Source organism: Manacus vitellinus, unplaced genomic scaffold, assembly GCF_001715985.3.
Source record: "Manacus vitellinus isolate BGI_N305 unplaced genomic scaffold, ASM171598v3 scaffold_2_pilon, whole genome shotgun sequence".
Taxonomy (NCBI): Eukaryota; Metazoa; Chordata; class Aves; order Passeriformes; family Pipridae; genus Manacus; species Manacus vitellinus.
The window spans coordinates 20,441,202-20,460,200 of NW_021940208.1; the positions used below are offsets into that span (position 1 = coordinate 20,441,202).

Below are 18,999 nucleotides of genomic sequence, written 5' to 3' on the forward strand. Positions count from 1 at the left end.
GTGAGGAAAATTTTGGGAATCTGCTTTTGAAAACTGGTGGCCAACTTCAATTATGAGCAGAGCTATTACTGTTTAGGCTTGATCACAGAAATTCACTTTACAAAAACTGAGAAGCTGGTATTTTATTCTAGTAATGGCATTGAGGAGTTGTGATTGATTCTGCAGAAGTGACAGAGATGTATATGGACTAGACAAGAGAATAAAGCCTGCGAAATCAAACTGAATATATTTTTTGAGACTTTATTTCAGCACTTGATAGAAAACTGCGGTAACCCTAACAGGAACAAAATTCAAGTCAATATTACAGAAAGAATAAGAAAAATCACCAGTGAATTTCCATGTCAAAGTACAACCATTTACCATTCATTCTTTACATCTGTTGAAATTTTTACATGTTTCTGAAAAACAGACTGCCTTAGTTTGTTGGCAATCCACAACTATTTTGAAAGCCCAAATGAAACTAGGTTACTGTACTGTAACATAGTATGACATTACTATGAAAGACTCAAGACCCCTCCCTCCCTCTCTGATCTCATTTGAAGTGTGACAACATCAGATTGGCATTGCTAATGCACAGCCCCCCCAGTGTACACTGGGTCTCATTTTTGCATGCTCTGAACTAGCCTTCCATACCCTCTTCAGACCTGTAGATGTCAAGGACTTCTAGCCTTGAGTAGGCAGGAATAATTAGTACACATGAACAAAACACATTTATAAAAGACAACATTTTAAAACTAAATGTGCTTGGTCTTGGACCTTCTACAGTCTGCACATGATCTGCAGTTTGATCTCAGGAAAACTATTTCAGCTTCAGACAAAAACATTTGGAATTTTAAGAGACTACTGAAAAGTCCTGAGAACAACCTTAAGAACATTGCTGTTATAACTCAGTAAAATCCATTAATGTTTCCCATAACATTGAATCTAAACATGCATCAGTGTGAACCATGAATGACAATTTCAAGTTGCAATATGGCCTAAAATTTCCAGATATCACAGAAACAAATGGTTGAGGTCATTCATGACACAACATTGCACAATGTAGAATAGAGTGCCTCTTTTTAATACGTATATGGAAATTCCAGAAGTGTGATGAGACAAAAGCAGATATATATATTTGAATTAATTTATAAGACATGTTAAAGCTACTATTTAATAAAATAAAAACTGATTACTAGGTAAGAAAATCTTTTTTGAAATGCTTTCTCTTTTAAAAATGTACAAATTCCCTGCCGGCAATCTTACAAAACACACACATGCTGCAAAAATGAAACATACACGAAGAGGAGCAATGACAAATTACCTCAGCTTTCATCACTACTTCACTTGATTGAAACTGTTCTCATGTTCCATTAAATATAATAATATATTTGGAAAATGTAAATAACCTAATTATATTTTCTTCTTTCAAGCTGCCAGGCACCAGTCATATATCGCAGTGGTATAAAAAGAAGATCCCTGCCCATCTGCAGCCAGCTCCAAACTTCTACTAACTTAGAACCTGTGATTAATGAAGAAGAAAATCAGGACATTATTAGAAAAAAAATGAGCACTGGCAAGACACACACCTAAGCAGTCTTGAAACTGCATTTTCAGCACACTCAGTCACACAACCTAGATCTTAATATTAATAAAAATTTATATTTTGAAAGTTATGGCTTTATAGTAATTACATTATGCCGCAGGTGGGAGACTCCAGTTTGCAAGCAGCACAGTAATTCCATGTATGTGACAAGATGCACAGTCTTCTCCATGACAGGAGTAAATAGGAACCTGAACACCAATAATTAGTCAAATGATCTTTTTATCAACTTTGGAGAAGAGGACCACCACCTTATCTTACAGCGGTAATATGAATGTGCCAATCTTCAGGCAAGTAAGGAACCTACACCACAAACCCAAGCTTTCTTCCATTTCTGCTAATATTTGTGATAGGTGTAATGCACGTGTGGAACTGCATCCTTTCTAGCAAAGCTGTCTCAGGATGTTCTCTACTTGCATCCTTCATCATCACTGCAGTTCATTGCTATCTGTTGTTCAGGAGTTGTGTTGAGGGGAAGAGATTCAGATTGAGAAAAGACAAAAACACAAAAAGGGTAAAAAAAATGGAGGAACTGCATTTGATGGGAGGTAAGTGAGCAGAAGCAAGCAGTACCTCTTCAGCTGGCTTTGCTATGACAAAATATGCATGGAGCTATACTTTCCAGTAACCCCGTGTCAGAGACCTCCCTACGGGTCTGAAAGAACATCACATCTTCAGAAGAGATGGTGCCTCAGAGGAGGCCTTAATAGCTGAGAATTCTGGAAGGCAAGACACAGTGAAATGGAGTTGAATCAATAAGCGACAATGGTCAGACTTCCTGCACAGTGTTTTACAATTGCTCTATTTTTACTAACACATTACAGCAAGAGGACATGTTAAAGTAGTGTTTTGTCCTAGCAGTATAACTACCTACTTTTGCCTCCAGTGGGAGTGCAGAGTTTCTCTCCCTTGTTACTCCTTCACCTACTCTTCCTGTACCAAGCCATGGAAGAAGGCTGGCAAGGACAGGAAGTTCAAAATTTGTATGGAAAGAAGGCTGTATGTTATCAAAACTGAGTGAAATATGGGCAGACCACTGGATACTTTATTCTGGATTGACATGTAAGGAATCTTACAAGAATATAAACAATTTGCTTACCTTCTATTTCAGTCCAGTTAACAGCAACTTCTGCTATAGGTATTTTCAAGCGCTGGGCTATATAAAGAAGTTCCATGTCAAACACCCTGAAGAAGAACAGGAAATAGAAAATACAGTCACACTTATTTCTAGAAGAAAGACAGTGGCAATGTTAATTAAATCCCTTGCCTGATTTAATTGGTATCAAGCGCATAACTGAACTAATTGTTCTGTTATGCAGTTGATATCAGTGCTCTACAGGTCAGATGCACATGGAAGGGAAATTTATTTCCCTGACTGAAAATCTCAGAACACAGGCAATATACCATATTACAACAGTAACAACAACACTTCACTGCATTCTGTTTTTGAAAGTATAGGTCATGCTGTATTCAGACCACTGCTTGCTTTTCATTGTGGCCACTATCGTGGTTTAAACATTTTTAAAGACCATGAAGACCAAGCAGTCAAACATACAGTGTCATTCCACATCTTTAGGAGTTTCATCGAAGGGGACAACTACCTGCTGTGGCTTTACACCAATTTGATGATCTCTCCTTGTACTTTCTAAGTCAAGAAACTCAAGGCAGCAGCACAGAAGTGAGAAATTACCTAAGTTACTGTGCATAACAAAACCTGAACAACAGTTTTACTTTATCCAGTGACCATTTAAAGCACAACATAGAAAACCTCTTGAGACACTTGTGATTTTTGCTGGCACAATTTTTTGCAGGTTGTGCAGCAAAATGAACTGGGGAAGTGATCCTGCTGTAAATCAGCTGCCCCTTTCTGCCCACTTTGTCCAAAATATACTCAATCCTCTCAGTTCTCTGCACAGAGAATTGTTTGTGTGTTTCATTGTTGCAACTGCATGCTCAAATGGGCCTTCTGGACCTGAAGCACTGAAGCTTTTGATATCAGACAAGTAGCTTAGCAGCTTGTAACGCTCATGCAAAAATCAGCATATGAAACTGCCAGTAGCTACTATTGACAAGGGTGAATGCAAATCACAATTATGAAGATTCTGGTGATTTTTGTTAAATTTCTTAGATTTACTGACTGCTAGGTCTATTTTTTTTTTCCTCTTTGTAGTCTTCGAATGTCACTAGGGATGTTCTTGTTCCTTCAATGAGTTTTAATAACTGGAATTTAAGCTACAGTCCCCCATTCCCCTCAGTAAGCAGCTTTTTAAAATACTAGTCCCAATTGGAAAAAAACTATCAATGGCCTTCCACATGTAGTTTCCACTAGATTTAAAATATATTCAAATATAGAGGGTTTGTTTTTTGGTTTTTTTTTTTTTTTTTTCCCCAGAAAACTAACCTTAAAGGTTAAGGAACTGGAAACATTTTAGCCAAGCTGTTGGTAAGATTCCCAGTTTGAAGTCAAGGGAACAGATGTTCAAGGCCAGCTTACAGAGGGGTCTTGAAAATGCAGCTGTGAGGCAGTCAAGTATGATTCAACATTAGTCCACATTTTCTCTCAGTAACTTCTTAAGTTTAGATTCTCCTTAAATTCTCATTGCTAAGTCCAAGACATTTTTCTTTTAAAATGAAAAAAAATCTTCTCTTACTGGAGAAAATGTATGCAATAAAAACCCCACATTACTCATTCATGCTTCAAGGGTTGCTTGAATTCAAGTCATTGGTAATTCCATTTAACATTACAGAAAGGGTAGAAAGAGACAGACAGGTGATCAAGAGCAGGCTCAGAGTCATACTTTAGCAGGCTGCTAGCCAAGTTCAGATGTTACTTCCTTCTACCTCAAACCACCCTTTCCTTTTTAGCAGTGTATTTCTACTAAACTATTAATGAATGCAACAACAGCAGTCAACTTTGAAATGTGCTGCAAAGGCAGCATAAACAGATGTTATCTACAGAGACTACGCTTACTGTGTATGGAGAGTTTAGAGCTATTTTCTAAATTTGATTTTGATCAGGACACAGACCTTTTAATTGTCACCAAAACAGTTACAGGAATACATTTTTTTTCCTTGGTGAATTGAATCTGCTCAAAGCAGCCTTGCCATTTTACTGCTTTCTTTAAATGAGGGTTGAATATTATTTCATTAATTACGCAACAGTCTCTTTTGCTGAAGTTATATTATTTAATTTTTTTGCTGACATTTTATGTTTGTAAGCCAAAACGTCCATGTATTCACCTTTGAATGTTTATGAATCATGTGTATTAAGACTAAACCTAATTTTGTAATACTTACTACTTAAATGACTAAAAATCTTAAGAGACGCAGAATAATTGTCTGATGAATTAGACTATATGAGCTCCTCTAAAAGTATTACTACATAAGGTATTAGCCTAGTGAACTGTTATTTGCAACAATTCCTGTGGACAACTGATTACTGGAATGTCAGCATATACATCACAGAACAACAACATCAAATAGTTCTGTGAACTACAGTGCTCAAAGTAAAAGATTAAAAGTACAGAAATTAATCAGGTTGAACACTAATATTGTTAGATGTGGTTGCCATTTGGGTAACAGTGAACATATCCCAAAAATTAAAAAAAATCCTATTCAAAGCTGAAGGGAGAATGATTTTAGTAGAATATCACTGGAGTATCTTTTTTCCTTCCCTTTCCCCCACCACCTTTCAGTATACCAGAATAGTTAATCAGAGAATAAAGACCGTGGTATGTTCAATACACTGGTAGCATTACGTCCATACTGCAGATCACCAGACACAGATGGTATAGAAGAACCATACAGAAGCTTCCACAGCCAAGATTTAAGTGTGGGTATGTTACATGGAGCCTGTCCTAGAGGAGATCAAAGCCACACCAGTGGATGAGTCGGTGAGTGCGATTTGCCAGGAAGCCATTTGTGACTAGTTAATATGAGACAAAAGCACTCAGAAACAGCAAGGTATTACTCATACCATGTACTTCATCCTGCTGCAGAGACTGAAAGTAGGTGCCTCTTGGAAGAGGGACACACAGCTCAGAATACCTAAGTTTGGCTCCAGCCTGAATGAATTCAGGCTCCAAGCTAAGTTTAGATCCAAAATTTAGACACACAAAAATATATGGTGTGAACAATTTCCCCACCTATTTCTAACAGTGGTTCCATTATGTGTTAATTGACACTAATATGTAATGTAAAATAAAGAAAAATTTCTCCAGGTAGTTGTGTTTTGGTTAAGTTACAATTTAAGACAATGCTGGCTAAAATTCATTTGAACACCAAGTTGGTAGGTGTTTAATTGAATTCCATCCTTTTAAACTGAACCCTTAAAATGCTTGAGCTTATAAAATACGTATCCTGAAAAATTATTCTGTATTTTAAAATTGCACTAGGACTCTTCTTTTTTTCCTGGTCCTATATTACGAGTTTCAAAAAATAAATTCAGACCTTCAGTTATAAAGTTTTAACTGGAATTCAGGACTTTTGTACACTCATAATATGTTTTTCCAGAGAAAAATTCCAATAGTCAAAGAGGTCTGAGAATGAAACAAGATGTCAAATGGGTTAGTCTGCCAGCACTGCTCTAGCTAAACTGGGGCTTTTGAAAGTCCACATATTTGTGTGCCAGGAGCAAGAGTTTTTGTAAAACAAAAGAGACAAAGTTAAAATAGCAAAATGTTTTTGTGTTGATTAGACATTAATAAACAATTCTACGTGCCATGCAGAAAACCAGGAAAAAAAATCATTCCATTGCTTGTGTTGGTCTACAATGCCAAAGAAGTGGGAAAAAAATCCCTGTAGCAATATGAATGCTTATTTTTCTGTAATTTTTATATGGTGAGTCACATTTAGAGATTAGTGACAAACTGGATAAACAAATGTTAATTTTTTATATTGATCTTTCCAGTTTTCAAAGTGAAATAGCATGGCTTGTTCAGTGCACAAGGCAACTTTTATAGACAAAAGTAATAGCACCATTTGATCTAACCGGTGATCTCCTGGTTTGGGTAATATCATAATAAATTGCAACTTCACAAAAGTTTGTCAATCAAAGCAGGACTAGAACTATGTTTTTTATAATTATTCCAGGTAGGACAGTAATCGCTGCTATGTCTGGTTCTCCTAAGGATGGACGTTTTCTGGCTGGAAGGAAATTTATAATTATGTTTGGTTGTCAGAAGAAAGCAATGACCAAATTTAGGATAGGAAAATTCTGCCAGTGAGACCATTTAATTTTCCAATATTTCTCCTGTGCATCAAAATTTAACACAGTTACATTTCTCAAGTCAAGACTGTAGATGCAGAACTAGACCTTCTTTTGTAGCCTGAAGTAATTACAACTGTCTCTGTTATGTTTTTATAATATCTCTTTTAATTTTCTTTTAAGTCTTAAATTAAAAAATGTGCTCCATCCATTTCTGAAAAACAGATTAATGGTGTAATCAGATTCAGAACCTAAAACACAAAGCATATGCTCTCTGTTCAAAAGGTTGCTCTCATTTCAAACTAATGTCAAAACACTGCTATTTAGAAAGTAAATTTCAAGAATGTTTGGTTTGCATTCATATATACAGAGCCAGCTCTCCAAAGAACAGTTAAACAAAAAGACAATGAGAACACTCACTAAAAAGCTAGTTTAGGATTTAGGCATTACTACTTAATATTGAATATATAAACAGTTTGCAAAATCTATTGATTTTCAAATTCTTTCTTAACTTTAAGGGTAGATTAACAAAATATTCTAGGAAATCTGTTGGTGTCTCTTTAAAAAGTGTTACATGATCCTTATTGCAGTAATGATAAAACTGTAATTTTTCCTTGTATACTTCAGTTTGCTTTCAAGATTTCCTAAATATAAGCAACTATAAATCAAATTCACCACAGCAAGAAGAAAGATGTGGTCTGTTTCCTAGTATTTGCAACATTAAAGAGGTGATATTGCCATCAATGTCCACTGGAATGGAAAACATGAAGAAAGCATAAAAAAGTGAAGGTCTAAGCAGGTAGGAATTACTAGGTAGCTGATTTTATAGTAATTTTAAATTAACATCATGAGTAAACATGTTCTGCATGAATTTTAGTCTAAATATTTGTTATGTGCTCACATAAGAATTCACCTAGCATTGTAGTACCCCAAAAAATCCAAGCATGACAAAACTTGAGCAGACAGGACAGATGATCTGGTTTTTGCAGAAGCCTCATATTCATTCCCTTCAACAGCTCACCACATGCTCCAGTGCAGCAGCTGGGGAGCCCTCGACAGACTCAAGGACCAGGATGCTCTCAGATGGCTTTTATTCGATTAAATGATGCTTGTTTGTTGAATATTCTCCAGCACTCTCCATTATTCCCATTCTCCAGCACTCTCCATTATTCACCATTATTCCTAGAACATCTGAGCTCTGACCATCCTGAACTGAACTCTTCTTTCAATATCTAACAGAGCTGCACTTCACTTGTAGGATTTTAAGACTCCAAGAGAATCAAATAATTTCTTCAGATGTTGAATAGCTCCAGTGCAGTGATGCAGAGGCTGTAACAAACCCAGCTTTCAGAGCCTTTTACCCAGTATCAAGATAGTGGTTTCTCTGCAACTCATTCATACTGGTCTCAGTATGAATGAGTTGTTCTGTAACACAGCTGGGGACCCCACATTGTTCCAGGTTCCAGCAGAAATACAATACTGATGACTACTACTTACTCTTACGTCTTCATACTCGTGGTAGGTACAGAACCTCTATGACACAATATCTAACCAGTTTTTATTTTCCTTTTTACACATGTTATGCAATGGAAAGGTATTAGGGGCCAGATTTGTTTAAAAGAAAAGGTTTCCACTACCGGCCTATTTCTGATTCTTACATAATTACATACAAAAGTATCTATGGAAGATCTGTGGGATGACTATTTGACGTCCCTATCTAATTTCCAACTGCAATTATTGCACTTGTTTGTACAACACTGACATTTACTTAGGCCTATAATTTCTTTTAATTTATCCACTCTCCCCATATCCCCCATATCTCCCCATGTCCCAGTTTATTTCCAGGTCTTATAAATATTAACTGGGAAAGGGACAGTACTCAGTTTTGTCCACTGACAAGTTATCTTCCAGTTGCACATGCTAAATGACTAGCTGTGAAGATGGTAAGTACCTTTTGAATCCTTATTGAATTTTTTTATTTTCTTCAGCGGTGGCAATAATCTGAGTTTCTCTCCTCTAAGAGGGTTTCAGTTTCCACAAAACTTGCCAAAGCTTTTGATCTTCAAATCTCTACTGTTCTGCCAGATTTGGTTTAAATTAGCCAATAAACATGAAATTGAAAGCAGGGAAACACAGAGACTGTTGATGGACAGATGAAGATATAACCAGACAATATATTTCCTGTTTTAGCAGAACATTAAACCAAACTAAAAAAACCCAAACAAACCATTGTTGTTTTAGGCAAATTTGTGACTTGGAATTATCTGAAGAGCTTCTTTATTGGAAGAATTTGTGTTATTCTTTCCTTGACAAACAAAACAAACATTCCTCTTCACTAACCAGTACATTTTTGATAAATAAGGGATTAGTTTTTGGATTACTGCAAATAAAAGTGCAAGACTAGAAGGCCAATTTTATAGCAGTACATACAAGGCGCAATGAATTAAGATATGAAAATCTGGTGTGTTACACATCAACAATATAATTACTATAAGTCAGCAATATCCTTTTTTCATTGCCTCTATTCCCAGATAATGGGGTACAGCACATTTATTTTTACTCTTTCATTCCTTTGGTGCTACAAAATTGAAGTGGCAGAAGAAAACTTGTTAAGATTTTTTCTGTAGAAAACACTTTATATAATCAGTAAGTGCAATTAGAATCAGAATCTTCAGTTTGAAAAAAATTAAAATTTAAGATTGCATTTTTACAGCTTAAACTTATTATCCTCATTTATTTCTTTCAGTTTTCTTCTTGAAGAACTTAATTTATAAAGTGAAGTTAAATAGGGCAACTTTGGGATGTGCACATCTGGACCTCACATATGTGTTTAACCATCTATTTAGAAAATCCCTCTATGTGAAATTTACAGAATTTTACAGATCAAGTTTGGGTTTGGAGATAACAGCACAAATCATACTTCTGGCTCAGCTATAGTTTCCTTTAGAGCAATATGCAAAACCACTTGGGTAGAAAAGTGAGACCAAGTGATTTTCTGAACATTGACTGCTCACATTTACAGATTCCATACAACAGAAGCTCTATGTTCCACACTTGTGTGCCCAAACACTACATTCACAATTTCATTCTGGAGGAGCAACGTAGCTCAGCTATCACTGCCAAACCTCAACCTAAAACTAGATGTATTGGAATTGACTAGGCACTGTAGGCTTGCACTCATTTTTGTACGGGAACACTGTTCAGTAATTCTGTTCTCTGTCAGCAAGCAGTAGCCCACGAGAGATTTTCTTGAATGAAGACAACAGTTTGAAAATATTTGATTATACTTAATTAAACTATCCTTTTTAGCAACAATTTTGGTGCAGGAAATTTACAGAAATTATAGTAATTGTGTGGAAACAGTGTTTCAGTCCCTTAACAGTACTCATGACTGTATCACTCATAAGGGAAATGTTCTAGCTAAATTACAACAAAAGGAGCTCTAAAATAATTCAAAGAATATGAATCATCTTCTATTGTCTCAAACTAATGATATGTATCAGTAGTCCTCTCATCAAATATTTTAGCAAGAAAAGAAAAGAATAAGCATTTGCTTTCACTTTGAGTCTTCAGCAATTACAAACATCAGATATTGATTCTAGGTAAAAGGTTTTGCTTAAGCAGTACTGAATTGTAAAGAACATAGAATTTCTGGCAATTACCAGGATATTTGAACATAACAAGAAATCTAAGCTGCCATGCAAGCAGTACTACAACTGGTTAAACTGAGCAGCTAGGATTTATATACAGACATGCCATGCTTCATAGTAGCTGCAATACTAAAATTACTTTTTCAAAACCATGTTCCATTATAAAAAAAAAACCCCAACAACAACAAAAAAGGAACAATTTGCCACTCTTCTATATGAAGAGTTGAGAAAGTCTGCAAGGCAGCTTCTCTGATTAGAAGTTTAAATCCTCACTCTGTGTCCCTGGTCTCTTTGACACAGAGAAACCAAACAAGGAAGTGGAACCTGTACATAAGACGAGTTCGAAAATAAGAGCGCTGTGGACAAAAGGCAGTAAGTAAGATGGTTTCATTTAAGTGATGAGTGAAGTGCTTGAACAGGACAATAATCCTGTTTTGTGACAGCTTTCAAAGTTTGTAAACTGTTTCTGTTTTGCACTGGAAGGGAAATAGAACCTATCAATTGTTACAGTGAAACAAAATTACAGCTGAAAGGGAAAGACTTGCCAAGCAAGCACAGCCTAGGATAAGGGAAGTCCCAAGTTCTTTTTTCTGCTTTCCCCAATTCACAGCAGTTTTTCACTTGGAAAAATGCTTTCTTAAGTAAAACCAGGGTTTTACTCAAAAGATCTCATTATCGAAAGTCTTAACACCTCCTATCTAAACACCTGAGCACTCCTGGATTTCAAATAATGAATGGGAAGACCACAGTATCTTCTGCATGATTCTTTGGGAATTCCCCAAGGAAAAGAAGAGTGAAGGAGGAAGAGCATGGCATGTTACACACTCTACTCCGCTGGACACTTACAAGCTATTTTTTCCCTCTGTCTAGTCCTCTTGTTTTTCTAAAAATTGGCTGAATAGATGCAATAAATTCAAAAGTTACCAAGACAGACAATGGACAATAAGCCAGCAGGACACCATAAAGTGCTACTCCTAAGAATACACATTTAAATTAAACAGGTTCCAGCTGCTAGTCCAACACAAAAATTAAAAAAGTTTTTAATTATTAAAAACCCAGATGGGAGCATCTCCTGTTATTTGTCACCCAACTTCTTTCATTCAAGACTGAATGATCTCCAGAGCTTGCAGACACAGAGCTTGCAGGCACTTAAGAGAACGCAACTGGAGAATGCACCTTTTTGTAGTATATGATGGACCAAGTAAATATCAGGTTTTAAGTAAAGGCTACTGTGCAAGATAATATTTCATTTTATATTTCCAGCAATGTTACAGTCATGTCTTTTCTTCTTTTGCTTTCAGAGATATATTTTATGTTCCTGGTAAATGTTCTCCCAGCCTACTCTTTGGTTACATTTTTGTTCTTGATGCAATAATCATGTGGATAAGTTTGTCCATGGACTCCAGAGGCTGGAGTTTGGATTTGCAGAGGTCGCTCTTAGTCTTTTTTCAAGACAGTTCCTAAACAACCAGAACTCTGATCTACAAATCACTTCTGAACTCACTGCTGGTCTTAAGCTCAATTTAAGCGATTGTATCTAAGACTGCAAACCAAGTATCATGTAAAATCTTTAGGAGCCATCAATTTAACTGGTAAGCATCTCTGGGTGAAAAGAGATGCCTTCAAACCTAACAATTTAGAACCTCACTTGAAAAATGAGAAGATGCTCAGCTTATTATGCAACAGCCTTTGGCTTAAATTAAAATCCATAGGTTGTGCCTTTCAAAAAGTGCTCCAGTCCCAGGTTAATGGTGGAGCTGGTGTGGCTTCTTTGGCTCTGTGACAAAGAACACAAGGCTGCCACTAGTGCCAAAAGGGAAGCGCTAAGAGGCTGCATGATTGTCAGACAGTGAAACTGTACACTTACTTCACAAAGAAGCATTCCTGGGTTATGATTATCACTCCTAAGACTATTTATACCTGTCATATTTTAGATTCATTAAAGTACATTAACAATTCTGGAGGCAGAACAGAATTCTTGATGTCTTCAGACTGAATTTAAGGTGAAATTCTGGTCTCAATAAATCCTATACAGCTGCTTATCACAGCTTCATTCTACCGTTTTAGATGCCACTAAGTACAGAGAAACATCCCAACATCTAAAAGACTGTTCTGCAACTGTTTTATACCTATTGCACTACAGAATGGGTATTTTCTTCCCACCGTAGTAGTCTTTCTGTCTTTTTGTTTCAGACTAGGGACAGCTGGATGACGAAATGAAATGGGCTACGTATTTCAAACAAATCAGTTCTACCTAACTGGTCGATGATTCCTTTATTAAAATCAGGAATACGTGGAGAAACAGGAAACAGAGCACAGACACATCCTAAAAATTGTACTTTTGTATTAAAAGATAAAAGTCCTCTCCCCTATGTAGCAAGACCTTCAAAGATGAAAAGAAATATGAGTGCACTGAAGAAAGTTTATCTGCATTCAGTACCTGATCATACAAAGAAGCATTTTTCCTGGGTTCAAATTTCTGAACGTTACCAGTGTATCTTGCTTTGAACTTTTGTAACTATTTTAGTAGTTGTGTATATATTTTAGAATTATTTCAAGTATTAAGCATCAGTATAAACAAAGCTTACTCATGAAAACATTCAACATGATGAGCACATCCAATGATGCTGAAAAAATGAGCCCAGCAACGTGTCTGTTGCAATACAAGTCCCATGCCTGTACTTTGTCAATTACTCTCTGCCAAGACATCAGAAAACCAGATGCAAGATAAGGTCATGTGCCTATGCATCACTGTTTATTCCACAAGAGCCACACACAGAACAGTACTGTCTGTGTGTTCAAAACTCACAAATTTTACAATGAGTAAAAATTACACCACTTTACCAAGAATTGAGATACTCTTTAAACAGTTGGCTGCTAATTATCCTTAAATCACTTTAAACAGGTTTCAAGATCTGCAGGTCAAGCTCTTGCACTGCAAGGGAATCAGTAATAAATGAACTCATTTTCCTTCCACTCTAGCCCCAGTACTGGTTACTAGTTACCAATTTTATCAGGGTTTAGAGGCTCTGTTCGTGACATGTTCTCAACTCAAAAAATTAAATCCATAAATTGGAACACTGACTGAAACAAGTACAAAGTGCCTGAAATCCAGAACACATCCTCTGTATATGATGGACCACAATCTACACTTATGACAATCTTTTCCTTATTTTTAGCTTCCATTCTTTTACAAATATTGATTCTGTAATTGCAAAACCTGTAGAGCAGATAAGCTCTAGAACCACAGGAAATAGCCATTTGGTTCTGTATAGGAATATAAATTAAAAAGTTATTACTTAAACTAGTATTTCAGAATCAGTGGAATCTTGTATTGAGAACCATATAAAAACCTCAAAGTACTATACTTTTCTGCTTCTTCTAGCTGCACTTCTACTGCTAAATTCTGAGCCTAAATCAGTCTTTTCTACAGTTTACAGATAATCTAAAGTTTATTACAGTTTGCATATGGTGCGTACAAATTACTTCAATTTATTCAGGTTTGGGTTAGCTTACACTGTTTACTGTATGAATACAGTATATGTGTTTAACAGCACAGATAAGCATGCAGCATTCCTAGGAAATGAATGTTTTCCTTAAATATTGTGCAATGGAAGGGTAACAGAATGAAGTACTTGTTGCACTGATGTACCTTCAAACAAATAAAATGCCATGGTGTTAGAAAAACACATAACCTCAAATTAAATAAATGTAACGAAAATGAAAGGTTTAGCATTGTTCTCGTGCTACTATTTCTCACATAAAATCTCTCAAATCTACAGCTGCTGCTGCCCTCGTAGCAAAAAGCATCAGGGTCACACTGCTGCCTGTTGGCTCCTGTACTTGTGCTTCTGAACTCACAGGCACATCCCTTGCAGCTCTGGCTGGAAGCCTGCACATCACTTCTGGCACTCTGGGAAACTAGCTACAAGTACCTCACTCATATGTGTTTAAGCAGAAAATAAACCTCAGTTCTTTCAAGTCAAGCTCTCAAAAAAGAATGACTATCCAGGGAGGTGTTCTTGTTCCACAGGTTTTTGAATTTTTATTTACAATAAAAGTTCTTCCAAACACTGTCATTTAACTAAGGACCCTGAGAAAAGAAAACCTCTTTAAAAGAAGGTGAAATTAAGATGCATCCTTAAAGGTATACAGGATGACATCAGATAAAATGAAAATACAAAACAGTTAACAAAGAAAACTAAGTAGGCAACACATGGTATTTACACAGAACAGAACAACTTCAAAGAAGTTAAAGGAAGGATAAATAGAGCATTTTGTACTGTATTGAAGTAGGCTCACTGGATGCAAAGCAGTTAAGAACTCTGTGGAAGCTCTTTCTGACCGCCCATTCTTGAGGCTTCTAAGCTTACACCTAGGTCTTCAGACTTACACCTACATCTTCAGCTGGATTTCAAAAAAGTTGAAGAGAATTACAAAGGTCAATCTCTGTGCATGTGTATTAAACTAAAGCCATGAGAATTTATACTTACAGGTCATGGCTGGAGATGTTTTAGACCTTCTTCTACTTTTCAATATCTGCAAATTTTGTAGCTCCATCTGCATCAGCCATAAGAATTTTTTTCCCCTGAGAACTAAAGACACCCTCCAATGAAAATAGTCAATAAAAATCAACAGTTTTGAAATCAGTATTTGTCATAAGCTATATGCAAAAGACTCCAAAACCCTAATGTAGTAACAAGAACAGTGATATCTCACAGATTCAACACAACAAGTGAGTCTTAATATTCTGCTACTAACCACAATTTACCAACTTGTAATAACATCTAAAGACTTTACACACTGTGTGGTGTCCCACAGTGACACACAATGCATGAACACAAAAGGCTAACAATCCCTCTGAAGAGAAGGTTCCAAACTAAAAGCTTCACAAACCAAAATCTAAAAGTCAACAAGTTGCTACAGTCAGCTGTAGAAGGGAGCACAAGAAGCAGTGATTAGCAGCTGCCACTGCACTGAATGGCTTTTCTTTGTCATTTCAGCTATGGAAAGGAGGATGCAGAGGTAGTTTTTCCCAACACTGTTTCAAGAGAATTCAAGAGCTATTTCTCAAAACTAATTTAAGATTCAGTCTTAAGTCACAGTCTCACTGCAAAACGTTTGTGATGCACAGGTCTCACAGTTTGTTTTGTCATATTCTTGGTCAGAAAAATTTCACAATTTTTTAAGGGGTCCAGACAGGAAAACAATGAGCAGTGGGTTTGACCAAAGTACTGTCACAACCAAGCATGCGTGAATTTGGAAAACCCTGTCAGGGAAGTAGTTGTATACACATCCACTCTACACTCTGCACTGCAAAAGTGTATCACACAGAGAATTTTCTCCTTCTCTTGAAATAACTTCAGAAGTATATACCTTACAAAAGTCCCATATGTTCTAATATAATGTTCTCTCCATTTCCTATATTTACTCATTTTTCATAAAAAAAATAAAATTGACACATTAAAGATAGAGCATAAAATACAGATAAAGACAAGTCACTGATAACTCACAGATGATACTACCCTTTTTCGTAAAAGTAAAGTGTTATTCATCTTAGGAAAAAATATTCCTTCAAAATGTCTAACAGCTGTTTTATTTTTAGGACAACATGATTTCAGGATAATGTCTATGTGAAAGCATAAATTGTGCTGTTTCTGCTATCGAGTGTGGGTGATGACAGTGGGCTTCAGTAAAAACAAACTTTGCTGGATGAGAATGCTTCTTTATTAGCCATTTTAAAAAACACATCTATGACCTGAAGAACAAAGTTTGCAAATTTGGCTGTATTTTGTCTACAAAAACTTAACTTTAATCTGTAACAGTTTGGTTGTTTGTTTTTTTTTTTTTGGTTGGCTTTTATAAACACAAGTCTATTTCTAAGTGGAACTAACATGAATATGAAATTCAAGGGTTTTTTTACCCTTTGAAATCTCATACAAAAAAAGTCTTCATTACTGATCTTCCTGGCAAGAAAATACTGCTTCCAAGATCTCAAATAAGCTTATTTTGAAAAACAGGTTTTGCTTTAATTTATAGAATCTGTACTCAGTTTTCTCATAATCATTTTGTTAATGCATTGAATTCAAAATGTCAATCAGCACAAGTTTATCTTCTGTATATTTGGTGGTTCAAACAGAGAAGAAGAGGAAAGTATCTATTACCATGCTGACTGCTTCTCCTTTCCCTTGATTTTTTACTGAAGAAAGCACTTACACTTTGTCACTTCCATATTTCTTGCAGTACTCCATTGCAACCTGACAGACACACAAAAAACCACCATAAAACAAACCCAGGAATCAAGGTAGAAGTTTACATTTGCTCATCTTTTAAAACAAAATAAATTAACAGCACAGACGTATAACCACTTCAGTCAGCACAAATACATTGCCAGTTTTCGCTGGAGTCTGTTCGGGAAAATAAAAACTAGTTCACAGTCAAAACAAGAAGACTGAAGAAACTAGTCATGTTCAAAAGAACAGGATACTCCAAACCCCATCCTCCCACTCCAAAAACCTCAAACTTAATTTAACTTATACTATTACAGACCTTTTATATTAACACCAATAGTTAATAAAAGAAATATAATTTTCAACTACAGTCACCTGTTTATCACTTGTCTTGCTGCTGTTTGTGGTTTTAAAGAAAAATTCACATTGATCTAAAATCCCATTCACACTGCAAAGATCTGCAGATTTTGTTCCATGCTGTGAGGAAGAGAAAGCATGAGTTTTCTCATCTTAATTTTTTCTAAAGGTTGTCTTGAGTGCTTGTAAATCCAGAGGCCTGCAGCCGTTGTATGCTCAGTTAAAAGAGATGCCAGAAGGAATGCACAGTAGTCAAAAATATTTACGAGCAATCCTTAATGGACAAGCTTAAGGAAAGTAAATCAAAAAGCAGTATGCATTTTAGTAGCTACCTCAAACATCTTCCAAGCAGTAGTAAAAAAAGCCCTCAAGTTAGTGACATACATCAAAGTTGAACCAGAAGAATATAGAACTATTTTGAAAATACTACTACTGACACAGGGATTTTTAAATAAACAATGCCATGAAGAGTGTGAAGAAGAACTATGTCAGATGTTCTGTCAATCACAGTATGAATTGGGTATTTTAAAAGACTTTTTAGCTTCCTCAAGTTCATATTCACATCATCACTATGCATACATAGAGTATTTCATAAGAAATTTCTTGAAGTTAGGATTAGAATTCTGAGAATCTCAGCTGCAGGAAAATGGCTGTCACACTTGCCAACCAAGAAAACTAGAATTTGCAAAAGAATTATATGTGTATTCATGTGCATACGTGACATCCATGATGCATAAAGAACAATGACAGAAAGCACTCAAAAATATGAACTTCAATTGTCAACTATTTCAAGTACCAAAATATAAATGCAAAAAACTGTTACATTCCACAAACGTAGTTAAAAACCCCACACCTCTGATTGCTTGGGAAGACAATTGTTTTTCTTACCTTTGTAGTTTGATCTTTACTGCCATCATTAGCCACTATGACTTCATAAGTCTTGCTTCTTGAAAATAAAAGCAGAAATAATATATTTAATCCAATTTCATAAGTAGGCAGTAGGTCTTTCAAACATCATTATTCTTTTCTCTCCAGAAGGTTTTAAATCATTCATGGTTGCCAATGGACACTAATATGATATAGTAAATTTGTTAACATGGCATAATTAAAGAATTTTGCCATACTTGATGAACGTACCATTACACTGGGTTGTCATGCTACCATCCAGAACTGAAAAATCAATTCAATTGTAAAAGATGAACACTCGGAACATTAACACTGTTGAGAAAACCCAAACGGAACAAATCCACAAACTTTCACAATGGGCTTCTTACCCAGAGAGCAAATCATAATGAAGAACAGATACTTAAGAAACTTGTTGGAACAAGTTAAATGTATGGTTAATCTTTAGCTTTGTCTTGGAAAGATAACATTCACATGAAGATTTTTTCATCGCATACCAGTATATTAAATTTTTACTTAGTTTAAAAATACTTTTTTGCAATTGATCTAAAAATAACTGATAAGAGACCAAAGTGTTACTTCTAAGTAGCCAAGTATTACTGTTTAATATACACTAACATAACAAAGTAACTAGATGACTGCTTATTATACATAATACACCAAAAATAATGAATTTTGAATGCAAAAAGAAAATACCTGTATTTTTTCTAGATAATCCAAAGCTTCATCCATCATAAGAGGTACTAGAGAAAAGGTGGAGGAGGTCAGGTTAGTAGATCATAACAGGCAAAGCACCAAAAGCACTTGCACAAGCAAGCTGTAAACAACCACAAAGCAAAGCTGAGCAAATCGACCCTTTCATACGACACTACCTTCAGCAAACAAGCTTAGCAGCTGCAACTTGAAGTTCTGTCCTTTCTGACTGCAAAAAGAACACTGAAGAAAATCACGCACATGATAAAAGACATGATAAAATTTCTTCTGAGGAACCAATTTTTCATTTTGAAATTTGTAATTCTCTACACAAGATTAAAAGAAAAAGAAATCATTCTTCATGACTGACCTTGAAAT

General features: G+C 35.7%; 1 protein-coding gene across 1 annotated transcript; it reads right to left on the reverse strand.

Moving 5' to 3' along the window:
* Positions 1 to 226: 226 nt before the first annotated feature.
* ALG5 (ALG5 dolichyl-phosphate beta-glucosyltransferase) lies at positions 227 to 18,033 on the reverse strand (the record flags this gene model as incomplete). The annotated part of the gene is given in 9 exon segments (XM_029960911.1): positions 227 to 1,501; positions 2,682 to 2,767; positions 10,643 to 10,799; positions 11,288 to 11,304; positions 13,668 to 13,705; positions 14,932 to 14,969; positions 14,972 to 15,044; positions 16,603 to 16,695; positions 17,914 to 18,033. Coding segments are annotated over 9 exon segments (735 nt in total), but the record flags the coding sequence as incomplete, so codon positions are not given.
* Between the last annotated feature and the right edge of the window lie 966 nt (positions 18,034 to 18,999).